The sequence below is a fragment of the Charadrius vociferus genome, unplaced genomic scaffold, assembly GCF_000708025.1.
Source record: "Charadrius vociferus isolate BGI_N301 unplaced genomic scaffold, ASM70802v2 scaffold55, whole genome shotgun sequence".
NCBI lineage: Eukaryota > Metazoa > Chordata > Aves > Charadriiformes > Charadriidae > Charadrius > Charadrius vociferus.
In genome coordinates, this window is record NW_009648444.1 from 3,271,267 (window position 1) to 3,284,369 (window position 13,103).

Genomic DNA, 13,103 nt, shown 5'->3' on the forward strand with positions numbered 1-13,103 from the left:
TGCTTTTATTTTAGTGTGTTGAAACAAATGCAAAACTGGAATGTGCTCTAGACCAACTGAAGCAGAGAAGCTTGAATGATATGTCCGTTCAGGTGAATCCACTGGATAATGCAAAGCAGATGGTTGATGACAGCCTAAAGGAAATAACCTTGAAAATTAAGGTAAACTTACTTCACTGTTTATTTTAAGAATGCATGCAAAACCTCAATACCACTTGTTCGGGAGCATAAACCTTGCTTCTGTGTATAATCCATAAAATTGTTTGCGTATCTTGCTAAGAGGCTGCAAACCATGGGATGGGTTGATTTGCTGTTGCTGTTCAGTAGCCATGCATCCTGTTCTGAGAATGTTAAAATGAACTTCTCAGTTGAGACATCTCGCTTGATTTTGTTCTGTCCAGCCACCCCAATGAAAATAACTAGAAGCACTTTACCGTTTTGTTTTTGCAAAATCCCCCCTAGATCCTCCCTTCTATAATTCCCCATCAAAAATAAATTGGTTTCCAATAAAATAGTTTCATTAAATACTTCTCTCCTCATAATAGGAAGCTCCTGTAATTCCTTGAAGCTTTTCTTAATTAACTACCTTGAGTATACTTTCTCACAGATGTGAAAAGTACTACTAACCTACTGCAAGCCTAAATAAACCAAGATTTATGAATATGTTTGAAACACTTCAAAGAGTACCATTGTACTGCAGTCTGTATATCTGTACAACAGATTTGGGCATCATTCCATGCTAGAAAACCCCTGACTGCTGCTTCAGTTAACTGATTTTTGCAATTCGGTCCCTTACCACTGTTGGTGTTATGTGTGACTTTCTCTGTTCACACTGTCTTTCTATCCTACATTAGCAGTAGGGAGCTAATAATGAGGGAAGTAAACAACATCAGTTGATCCCTTTTAATGACACTCTCCCCTTCTGACTTTTGTAATAGGTAAGATGTTGTCTGCCTGTTTCCTGGGCAATTTTCTCAATATCTTGTACCTGCTCCTGTTGGACACAGGGGATACGTTAGTTCCCCCTGGACACAGGGGACACTTTTTTTTGCTGTAGCGCAAAAAGTTAAGCTTGTGAATCCTGTTTCTTTCAACTAAGAACCAAAGATGGAGGCAATATGCCTAGGAAGCTTTATCCGTGCTTTAAAATATATCACTTGGCTTCATATGTGATACTTGAGTTGCAGTTTACTGGGAGTGCCCTGAAGCCTATAGCATTTCTCAGCCTGCTCACTGCTTGATCACGTCTCCCTTTTAACGGCAGAGTGCTAGGAACAATTTCATGATCCCTTTCTTCCACCAAAGAATGGAAGAGATCAACTTCGGAGCCCATCCTGAGGGCAGCCCAGCTGGCAAATCTGTGAACCTTCTTGTGACTGAATGAATTTTTCACTTGCATTTAGGAGCTTCTCGAGAAATTTCCAAATATGGGGAAGAGATATGAATGTCTCTCTGCAGTGTCTCTTAATCTAAAGAATGAACTGAATAGTCAGAAAGCACTGATAGCTGTGATATTGACTCAGCTTTCATCAGAAGAGAGTAAACAAGTCAAAAGACTTCAAACTGAAAACGAGAAAATAAACAGTCATCTCCAGAGTTTATTGAACAAACTGAAGGTACCAACTTAAAATGCTGAATATGTGGATGCTTCGCATTGCTTTGGTTTGGTGTTTTTTTTTAAGTAAGCTGTCAATATTAATGGTGAGGTTTCTATATACTCTAACTTCTGGGTTTTTGTGAATGCCTATCTTGTGGAAAACAAAGTGATAGTAAGTGCTTTACAATCCTGGAAAACTGGAACTATTTAAGTTAATCAACCTTAGTTTTTGACTGTAGTTCAGCTGCTATGCACAGTATTATTTCACTAATATTAATCCATTTTAATTGGGAAAAGAAATTACTTGACAAATCAAATTATGGGCCCCTAAGTATGTATCTTATTGTGGGGGAAGGAGACATGCAAGATGCCTTGGAGATGCATGTTTACTCTGCAAAGCTACCCAAGTAGTTTGATAATTTCTGTACCTTTGTGGACTTCCCCAACGTGTAGTTCAGTAGATGCCATTTATCAGAAACAAAAGTTAAGGGGGATTGGGAAAGTATTCCTGTTACTATCTTGTTTACTGTGTTTTTGCATAAATTTTTTTTTTCTGTTTCTTTATTTACTGTGACATGTTAAGGTTTGGGGTTTTTGTTGGCTGGGGAGGTGGAGGGGGGTGGTGGTGCAGGCCTTGATATGGGAAAGTTCATGTCCAGTATAAAAATACTAGATATGATCTTGAGAGTCAGTTGTCTCTATAAATATCCATTAGCTAAAAGTTTACCAGGTATTCTAAAGAGCCTTTTTTTTATAACTTCACTTAGGGTTTTTAGGTTTTGATATTTTCTTTTTTTCCATAGATGCCTTTCAACTTTTAAGTTGAACGTTAAAGATGTTTAAAATTGAAGTCATGATCTCATCATGGTGGTATTCTTGTAGATCTGTACTTTTCAGAAGTCTAAGAGAAAATAAATACAACAAAGAATACTTTGCTTTTCAAAGTTTAGGTTCATGGGAGGCTGTCTAGAGCCTTTTAGACTTTTTGGCCTTTTTAGGAGTTTACAAAAAATAGCATACTTTAGAAATGCTGACCCAGCTAAGAGTTTTATATGCCACCATTATACAGCATGTGTGAACTTAATTTTCTTAGTCATGTTTTAGTTGTCCTAGATGCCTATGGGCTAGGAGAGTAGAGAGATTGAATTATAAAATACAGAATTTTAGCTGGATGCAGGGTACTGTTTTAAAGCATACTCACTGATATATCCTGTGCTTCTACAATAGTTTCTGTTCAGTCGTGTTTGCTTGAAGAAAAGAGAATATCATACTACTGTTAACAAGTATGAAATGGAACTGCTTGAGGAAAAGAGAAAACAAGATCAGCTACGAGCTCAGATTCAGTGTCTCAGGAAATCTTATTTGGACCAGAATGAAATATCTTCTCAAGAGTTCAACATCAGCAAAGTGCTGCAGAGTTTGCACTTGGATGCAGAGGTAACATTTGAAACAAACTTCAGACAGAAAGACTTATGTATTTCAAAGCATGGGGTAATGTGGGGGTACTAATCTAATGGCACTGCTTTTATCTGTTAACACTTCACTTAAGAGGGGGTAAGAATTTGTATTTTTGGTGTTACTAATTCTATAACATGAAGATTCTGTTTTATAAAGTGGCTCAAAGTTAAATTATTCATTACATAATAGTGGAAATGTTATTTGCTCTGTAAAGTATGTACTGCCTGATACCAAGATGATTTTTAAAATAATGAGATAAAGTTTTACTAACATGCATATTTTTTTCCCTTCTTACCTGCCTCAGGAATGTAGATTGTTCCCTCATTTTCCCGATAGGGTATAACTTAAGTATAGCAGAATTCCTTTTATAAGATAAGGGTATAACTTAAGTATAGCAGAATTCCTTTTATAAGATAATTGGATGCTCAAACAAACTTCCTGCAAATACTGATAGCGAAGAGGGCAAAATGTATATTTAGACATGTAGTTATCAGAGCAATATTTAAACTTGAGTTCCCTCTTTTTTTTTAAGAGTATTCTCAAAGATGTATCAGAAATGGAAAGTGAACTTCTCAGCATAGAGGCAGAGTTACAGCAGGAAGAAAGTACTAGAAAAGAAACAACAAACTTCTGGGAAGCTCGTTCAGGAACTTCCTGTGATGCGGAGGAACTTAAAGAAGAGTTAAAGAAAGATAACGAAAGGCTTTTGCAAGTCATTAATTTCTGGACTCCTAAAGTAAAGGTAAAGAGAAATCTTCTTTAATCAGAAACGTATTTTGTGTAAGCACTCTGTAAACACCTCTAATCTGATTGAAATAAAACACAAAAAAGACTATTTAAAGATTATTTGTTATTATCAGCTCTTAGTATATTCACACTTAACTGTAAGATGTAGGAATACTTAGAAGGAGATTTTTAAAGACTTTCCTTGTGCGTCCAAACTTGGAAAATTGTTCTGTAAAAGACTTTCTGGGCAATATAGAGGAGGTGAGGGGGTGAAATGTGGTGTTTGCATTTTTATTAGATGGAATTCTGGAAACTGTAGGTTCAAAGTTGTTATATAGCTTTGCTTGCAGAACTTGGCAGCCTGATACAATTACTTTCTTCAGGATTTATGCCCACAGGATTGTCTGTGCTCTTCAAGCCAACTTTATCAAAACTACTTTAGCTATTTTTAAAACTGAATTGTAATTTATATTCTTGCACCTTTTCTAACTTCAGAAAGTCAAGTTATTCCAGAGGTGGTTCAGCCTTCCTTTCTCTTTCTTTCCTTCTTACCTCTTGCCCCCTTTGGGGGGGAAAAAGACCAAGTGTTTTACAGGGTTTAAGTGCACCAGGAACAGGATTTCATGAGATTTCATCTCTCTGATTAAATGTGTTGAACATTGTAAATAAATAAATAAGTAAATAAAATGTATTGAACATTCCTCAAAAACAGCTTATAGGAGGAAATCCACTACCTTCTGATTAGTTGTTAGGAACAGTTTTCCAAACAAGCGTATCCTGGAAGTTCCTGGTCTGTTTATACTAGTATTCCTTCAGCTAGTATTGCTCTGAAGTATGAAGAGCTCATCACCCTCCTTCCCCCATGTTGTGACTCAGTTCTGTCCTGTTAAGTGTAGACTATTTCAAAGTTTCTTCTGCGGAGTCAATAGCCAGTCTTGATGACTTTGAGATTTCCCAATGTTGGCAGGCTTTTTGGAAGAATTCCCAGACAGACATATTATGTGAATCAAAGCTTTTACCAAACAAACAAAAATAAATCTAGTATAACACTGTCATTTCCTGACAAGTGTGAAGTTTTTCCTTGTCTGGCATTTAAGCATATGGGTTTCTAGAATAGTCCAATATGTATGTTTTCTCTCAAATGGTTTCACTTACTTTGGTCAATGAATACGTTCTAGCCAAAACTGTGAATAATGGTGTTTCTTTCTGTTACTGACATCCAAGAAGTCTTTCCAATATAGTTCCTTTGTTTCTGTAATGTTAGTGTGCGTTTGAGTTAATGCAGAAATACTGGTAAATTTGCAGTCTTTGCTTGTGCCCCCTCTTTTGGGGATGAAATCAGACTGTTGAGTGTTAGTGGTTCCCTTTCTGATAGCAAGCGTCTTCAAATGGGACACTGAAACAAGAATGTGAAATTAATACAGGCCAAGATACTTCCTGTTTCTTTACTTACCTTATTTCTAGCTGATTCAAACATTATTTGAATTTTATCTTTTTGGCACTACTTATTTTCAGATACTCCTTCAACTGTCTTCAGATCTGGATGCTAGAACTGCCAATTATTGTAAAAATGCTGATGTTGAATTGAAACAGAGAAAAGAGAAAAGTGAAGAGCTGCTTCAGGAACTAAGCGCTCTTAAAGAACAACGGGCCCCTGGTGGCTCTGCCAGTCTTCTTCTAGAAGAAGAAAACTACAGGCTTCATAACAAATTAAAGGCTGCAGAACAAGATATAAAGGTACCAATACTTGTTTCTAAAGAAAACTTTGATGCTTGTTTTCTAAGTGAGAGAACTTCAAACTGGAAAGAAAATAAAGATTGATGGCAACTGTAAATCTGTGTCACACAATACACTGGCCCAGGCTGCATTTTATTTTTGTAGGTTTTTTATTCCCAAAGTGAAAGTTTGAGTTCTTGCCTGTAATGTGATTATTTTAACTGCTTGCTTTCTGTACGCAAATAGATGTCAGTTTAGAAATCCGTATGAAATTTTCCCGTTTGTTCTTCAAGTATTGATTTTGATAGTGTGATAGTCTTGACGTTTCCTTTCAATATATGGTATTCACTATGTCAAACTGGAAACTGGAGAAGAATTGTCTGTAATCCTAGGAACTAGGGGCTCATTTTCTCCTTGTACTATTCTTCTAATGTCACAGTTACCCTGGTTCAAAGCACTTTTGGTATTCTGGAACACTCAAGTCTAAGAAAAAAAAAAAGTGACACACAACAGTGAGGTAGACACCAAGGGTTGCCGCAGAGCCTGTAGAGTTGATCTTTTTGTGTGTGTGGTTTGGGGTTTTTTGTTTGTTTTTATTAACAGTAGCAGCACATGGTCATATTCTTATCTCTCCTGGCATAGCTACTCATAACTGATTGATATATCTTAATAGGCTATGGAAGTAAAAATTCAGAAGCTGGAAAATGTAATAAATGAAGCAGGAAAAAATATCGAAGAGAAAGATGACAGGATAAACAAGTTACAAGCACAGATAAGAATGAAAACAGAGACAAGTGAGCTCACCCAACTGCAGGACAAACTGAATGAGACCGAGAAGTGCCTCAGAACTGCCTTAACGGAGAATCAGAGTCTCCAGGTATGAGCAAAATACTTTTCTCATTCTCTGATCTCAGAGAGAAAGCGCAAGCATGCTTGAGAACCTCTGTAGATTAAACAACTCTCTAAAGTCAATTTATTGTTCTTTATGGCATTCTTAGGGTAGAACACTTGACTCACCTGTTTAGCATGTGGTTTCACTTTCTACCAATGCAGCCTTCAGAGACAAAATTTAGGACCCGCGTTATGATATTAGAAACTAAATTTATCATTTTACATGATGCATTTCTGAAACATTCTAAAAATATTTACATTTTGAAACAGAAGCATCAGCTGTCTTTCTCTGTAATATAATTGTGTACTAATTCAAAATTCCCAGACTTAAAACTGCAAACAAGCCAGTAGAAGTTGCTAGAACATGATTGCATGTAACATGCCAGAGTTAGGATACCAACTAATACAATAGTGCTAGTTGGTAATGTGGGCGTTCTTACTCCAAAATAACTTCTGCTCCCAGTCTTGTCCTGCAAAATCTAGCAGATCATAATAAAGATATAAAGTAAGCAACCCTTAAGGTCATTGCTAAGTAACAAGCCTTTCTTCATAAAAATCTTTTATTTTCAGGCAAAATTAGATAAAGGTGCTGAGTTGTACAAAGAAGAAATTGATCATCTCAAAACACAATTGGTAAAATATGACATGGAAAGAATGAAACAGTCCAACGCTTTTGATATGCAGTAAGTTCAAATTTGACCTTGTTACAGTTTTCAGATACTTAATTCTTAGCTTCTACTTTTCTGCTTATTTTTTTCACAGAATAAGAAGTGAGCATTCAGCTTTAGGTGTCCTAGGCTTTTATTGTAGGTAGATTCTAGAGAAAGTAAAAACCATACGCATCTCAAGTTGATTCAAAACTCCTTCCCTATACACCCACCAAAATTTCTCAACCAACCCATGTTCAGCCGTAAATGAAACAACTGCTCGGTCAAAAGAAGGTGAGGGGAAAGCAGTAATTGAAATTGCTCTCTAGTTCACTGGAGAGAAGGGATACACAGAGAATAATTCTAGTCCAACTTTTGATTTTCCACACTCTACCTAAAATCTAACTGACAATCACGTTCATGTAGTTTTACCTATATAACTTGGGTATGTTTGTATTTGATAGCTCACTTGGAAATCAAACTAGCTGTCCTGCAACTGTAATAACTATTAAACTGAGGGTTCCTTTTTTTTTTTTTTTCTTCCTCTCTTCCTGCCCAATATAGACTTGCTAATTATAAAGCTCTTGCAGAACACAAAGAACAACAGTTAAGAAAGCTAAAAGAAGAACTTAGAAGAGCACAGCAAGACCAAGATGTTACTGGTAAATTCAAGATAAATATATGGGACTCTTTCATGTTAAACATTCGGTTTTAAAGTTATATGGTTAAAGTCCAGATTGAGATGCAGGCCACTTATCTCGAAGGGTATGAGGAGGATTGGGTGCTGTGGAAGACAAAATGGAAAGTAAAATATGTTAGCTGTGCATACACTGTATTAGAATCATGGTGGTTCTTGTGTTTATTTCTCCCGCTAGGTTTGCACTTGCGGTGGGGTAAGCTGCAGTTGCAGTAGCTCATGTTACCATTTTTAACTTGACTGACTTTGCATATGAATAGCTAGTTATAATCAGAATTATGACATACCTGAAACTATAACTTTTAACTGCAAATGGCCCAATGAATACTCTTTAAGTTTCTTAATATCTCCCTGGCAGTGGGAATACTGGGAGGTGTGTTTGTATAAAAAAAGAACAGCTGTTGTAGTGGCACTTGTAACCTAGTAAGGTCTTAATATAGGACCACAGGAAGGAATAGGCTAAAAATGATATTGGCTTGGTTTTAAACACCATCCAAATAACGCGCACACATCCATATAAAATTGTTTTCTAGCAGTACTGGAAAAAGAAACGCCTCAGCAATCGCAAATACCCCTTACTTGTGGTGGTGGCAGTGGTATTGTGCAGAGCACGCAAATACTTGTTCTAAAATCTGAACAAGCGAAGCTGCAGAAAGAGAACTTGCACCTGAAGAAACAAAATGACCTTATACTAAGGTAAGTAGAAAGCTTATCAGCAATATGTCAAATCATTTGTTGCTATTTAATTATGTATGTCATTAGTGTTTCTTTCTGGGAGACCTATAGAAGTGAGTAATTATTATTAATTTTAGATTTGCTAGATTCTTTCATATAAACTTTTATTTAAAGATGGTGACTTATTGTTTATATATATTTATGACTTTTGAAATTGAAATTGCTTTCTTTCATAAGAATTTTGTAAGTGCTAGAAGATACACTGCAATTGTATGTTGGAAGGAATTGTAGCATAAAAAAAATATTAAAAAAAATGTGCCTCTGAAAGCAAGATACATAGATATGGTCTTGCATTGCCGTGTCTGTGTTATGTTGCCTGAAGGTACAAGAACTGTCTGTTGTGAGGAATTTTTCCTTATTTAAAGGAACTACTTTAAATTTTTCTTAATTAAATTCGGGGGGGTTGTTTTCTTTTCAGTAATGAGCTTCAACTGAAAGAAGAACTTAGAAAATGGAAAGAAAGAGCACTAAAATGGAAAGAACGGTCCTTAAGAGAAACCTCTCGAGATGCAGTACCAAGGTCTCCAAGGAAGACAATGTCACATTCCCTTAAAGAGCAAACGCCTTCACCTTCCAAGGAACCTGTTTCTCAGGAAATTGTCGCTCAGAACTTACCAAAGCCTCTGCCACTGACTTGTCCAACAAATTTCTTTGATAATTCCAGCTTGGGTATGCTAGCAGGTATGTAATGCAGTGGTGGTGTCCTTTAAAGATTTTGAGAAGCAAAATATAAGGGGTGGTCTGTGAGTTGAGGGTAAATGCTCTGTACTTCCTGTATTCAGACCTGAAGCTTGCACAACAACACAATTCTCTTGAATGGTTAGTCAGCTGACTGTTGAAGGGCTGACCAGCTGAAGCCATGAAGATTATATATGCTCTACGGAACCTGAATACTTAAATGAGTCTTTTCCCCCCCTGAAGATTATACAAAACTTTTTTCCTCTGCTGCAGTGGAAGTGTTGATGACTGACTTTAAAAAGTGAATTAGCAGAATATCATTACTAGATAGCCGATGCTCTAAAACTTTTTGCTTTTTAACTTTGCATTGGTTAAGCACAGACTTCTGGCAAAACATTTGAAGTCAACTGCTGGTTAACTTTTTTCTAAACTTCTTTACGATCTGCCAGTCTGCCTGGCTCCAGCTGCAGCAGTAGCTGTTTGGATAATTTCTGTTCCTCAGCCCTACTTAGGATTTCTTCTATCTGGGGAAGTCTCTTAGTGACCTACGCTGGCATATTAATGCTGCTGCCCTCATCATTACACTTGCTTCTAAAAACTTTCAGAAGGCCTCAGCAGACATGTTGAAGAGTTAACCAGTTTTCAGTGGTAGACTTCCGAAAGAATATGACTCATTGCTGTTTCTTGTGATGGCCAACTTGGTAACAGTACAGACTTCCTCACAATACAAAGCTCCTCAGAGGCAAGCTTTGAGAGTTGGCATTTAAAATGCTAGTCAAGATTAAATGGCTGTATTCCTACTGCTTGTCTAACTGGGAAAGTTTAAGTATTACTTTGATGTTCTTGTCTTCTGTATAGATACACGACCTGCAGGAATAGAGCCCACAGAAGAACAACTTAAGCACTGGTTTGGAACTTCAGAAAAAGATAAAGCCCCTGATTGCATCGCCCAATAAAGGTGCTCTGTTGTAAGCTGCCTTTGCAGTAGCTACAGCCAGAATCTGCATATACAAAAGATAACTGCTTCAGGTCAAAAGCCATCAGCCTCTTCCACAAATTGTGCTCCAGTGGCATGCAAATCCCTCTCTATCTTGGAGTTGCTACTTCCTGCCATTGGAAAAGCTGGAATACAGAAGACAAATGGGCAAGCAGTCATGTTGCCCACAACCTGATTTGATGATGTTCTACTCTGGTGGGTTTGTTTTTTTGGATGGCAAAGAAAAAAGCCAGTGTATTAAAGAAAAAAAAAAATAGAAACAGGAATGGATTGCAAACTGATCTACTGTGAAACTTCTCAATCTTAAACTTTTTATTCTGTCATTCCTAAAACAGCCCTATTCTGGGTGGTCGATATTTGTGTGTTCAGACTGCTGTTAAGTTGGAAAGAACTATACTTTTTGTTTCTCAGCATATGGTTTTTATACCATGCTTTCTCGAAGTCCACAGAAACTGCATTTTCACCACAATTGTAACCTCCCTATCTGGACATTGCAACTGAAGTTACTAATTTTCTGTTTATAGGGCACACAACCAAGTGTTCCTCTTAAACTCCTTGCGCTATTTCTGCAGCTCAGCCAATTACGGTGCTGAGAGTAACTGTATTTGCATCATCTTTCAATATACTTCTAGTTCCTGTCTGAAGTTGGGTATTGGATTTTTTTTTCAAATAATAAGCAATGGACCTGACACTTCTGCTACTCTAGTGAACTGAAAATAAACTGGATAATCAGGGCTGAAAGACTATTTTACTAGCTTGCTTATCTGCATTGTGAGACCTATTTTTTGTATGTTTTGTATCAGAAGGTTTGTTTTGACAATAAACATTAATGTGCTAAGTATTTAAAAATATTTTTGCTTGTCACTTCACTTGTGCTATTATCTAAGGATGTTGATTACAACATTCAGTGTCTAAAGACTGTCTCCTATAGTGATCTCACCACTTCCATCATTTTATGCTTCTTGTCTGTGTTGTCTGTAACATTTTGCAATAATTGCTTTGTGTAGAAGTTTACTGTTGCACAAGTCTGTGTCACTGCTGTTTTGTTTAATTCTTTTTTTAACTGAATCTTTTGTCTGTCAGGAGATGTTTGAAGTGTAAAAGATAGATCCTCCTCTCTTTCCTCACCGCGTGCCCTCCACTGCAAACTAAATAGAAATTTGGCACTCAACTTGGGATCTATTCTGTTAAAAATTAAATCACTGGGGAATGAGAAAGTCATACCTAACAAAGATACTTGCATCAAAAGCATCACCCTTATTTTATAGGCATAAAGCTCTAAATGAGCTCTTGAGTACTCCATTTTGGGTTACCCAAGCATGTACCTGGGCATTCAGCAGTTACTGGAACTGGAAGAGTCACACAAGGATTATTTACCTGATGGAGGTACTTCAGAGATCACAGAATGGTAAGGGCTGGAAGGCACCTTTGGAGATCATCTAGTCCAACTCTAGGTTCGCCTAGAGCGGGTTGGACAGGAATGTATCTGGGCAGGTTTTGAATATCTCCAGAGGAGACTCCACCACCTCACTGAGCAGCCTCTTCCAGTGCTCTGTCACCCTCAAAGTAAAGAAGTTTTTCTTCATGTTGAGATGCAGTTCCCTGTGTTCCAGTTTGTGCCTGTTGCCTCCTGTCCTGTTACTGGGCACCACTGAAAAGAAAGCATTGATGAGATCCCCCCTCTCAGTCTTCTCTTCTCCAGGCCAAATGGACCCAGGTCTCAGCCTTTCCTCATTAGAGAGGTGCCTTGGTAAGTCCCTTGATCATCTTCGTAGCCCTCTGCTACTAGACTCCCAGATCCCTCTCTGCAGAGGGGTTCTTTATTTAAGACCCAACTATCTTTTTACCTCAAATAGCTGAAAACTCTGCCAACTACTGTAACTACTAAGAAATTGCAAGTATTTCTCTCTCAATCTCTGACCTGGAATGTATTTTGGGAAGATACTGCTAGCCAAAAATACACAGGTTCTGAATGTCATTACTGAGTTCAGCACTGCAATGTCACCTTTCCTACCACGGCCATAGGCATGTAGGAGAAATTTATTTCCTGACAGTGGTAAGTGCAAAGTGCTGGTGTTTGAGAGGGGTTTTTTTTGTTGTTTTGGGGGTTGGTTTATTGGGGAGTTGTTGCCCAACTGAAGCTCAGGCAAGACCAAATTCTTAAGAACGCCATCAGGGTAGCTTCAGATCTGGTGTGAGCTTGTAACTAAATTAGTTCGTCCTAGAATTTTGCAGTCTGATGATATTAACTCTGCCTTAACAAATGTAAGTTAAACCACTAGATATAAAAAGATAAGTTAGTAGATCACTAGTTTAACAACACCAACAGCAAAACACCAAAATTCATCATGCAAGTATTGTCCTAGTTTGGAATTTGATAGCTTATGTTGCTGAAGACAGGTTGCTCGGGAAAAACATGTTTGTGGCCTTTTTCAGTGGGAATCCTGTTGATTTCTTGATTTCCTTAGGGAGAATGCACAGCTAATGCTGGTGATCCTTTTTTGCCCTTTCCTGTACAGGAGAAAACCAAACTTTTAAAATATTGAGTTTCACTAGGTGGCAGCATCTCAATGTTTCAACAGGAAATTACGTTCATCTAGAGAAACTTACTAGTTAGACTACAAATCCCACAAGCACAATGGAAAAAAGCATAAAACTTCCTTTTGTCCAAAGGTCAGCAAACACGACAAGCTGTTTGAGAGCTCTTGGTGAGTGACTATACTAATGTTTACTTTTAAACGCTTGATAGAATCAGTGTGGCAAATGTTCATAAAAACCGTTCGCTAGGTTGAAAAATGTATTTACAGTGCATTTTGCTTCCAAAGTGTTGGGGTGATCTGGGGAAGTACTTGGACTGATCAGTTTGGGGTTTTTTTCACTGAAAAGATGCATGTGACGACAAATAGAAAGAGCTGCTTCTGTCTTGAGTGAGCACTTTGAGCTCATTGTTGAGATACTCAGG

At 37.5% G+C, this 13,103-nt stretch overlaps 1 protein-coding gene across 1 annotated transcript in view; it reads left to right on the top strand.

Annotated features, from left to right (window-relative positions):
• Positions 1–10,100, top strand: part of CENPE (centromere protein E, 312kDa) — a 37,178-nt gene extending 27,078 nt beyond the window's left edge. Inside the window, exons 34-44 of the mRNA XM_009885528.1 lie at positions 15–161; positions 1,403–1,615; positions 2,824–3,033; positions 3,587–3,796; positions 5,296–5,517; positions 6,170–6,373; positions 6,958–7,070; positions 7,599–7,696; positions 8,265–8,427; positions 8,885–9,147; positions 10,003–10,100. Coding sequence (XP_009883830.1) covers positions 15–161; positions 1,403–1,615; positions 2,824–3,033; positions 3,587–3,796; positions 5,296–5,517; positions 6,170–6,373; positions 6,958–7,070; positions 7,599–7,696; positions 8,265–8,427; positions 8,885–9,147; positions 10,003–10,100 — 1,941 coding nt within the window. The remainder of the gene's footprint in view (positions 1–14; positions 162–1,402; positions 1,616–2,823; positions 3,034–3,586; positions 3,797–5,295; positions 5,518–6,169; positions 6,374–6,957; positions 7,071–7,598; positions 7,697–8,264; positions 8,428–8,884; positions 9,148–10,002) is intronic.
• Positions 10,101–13,103: the final 3,003 nt, after the last annotated feature.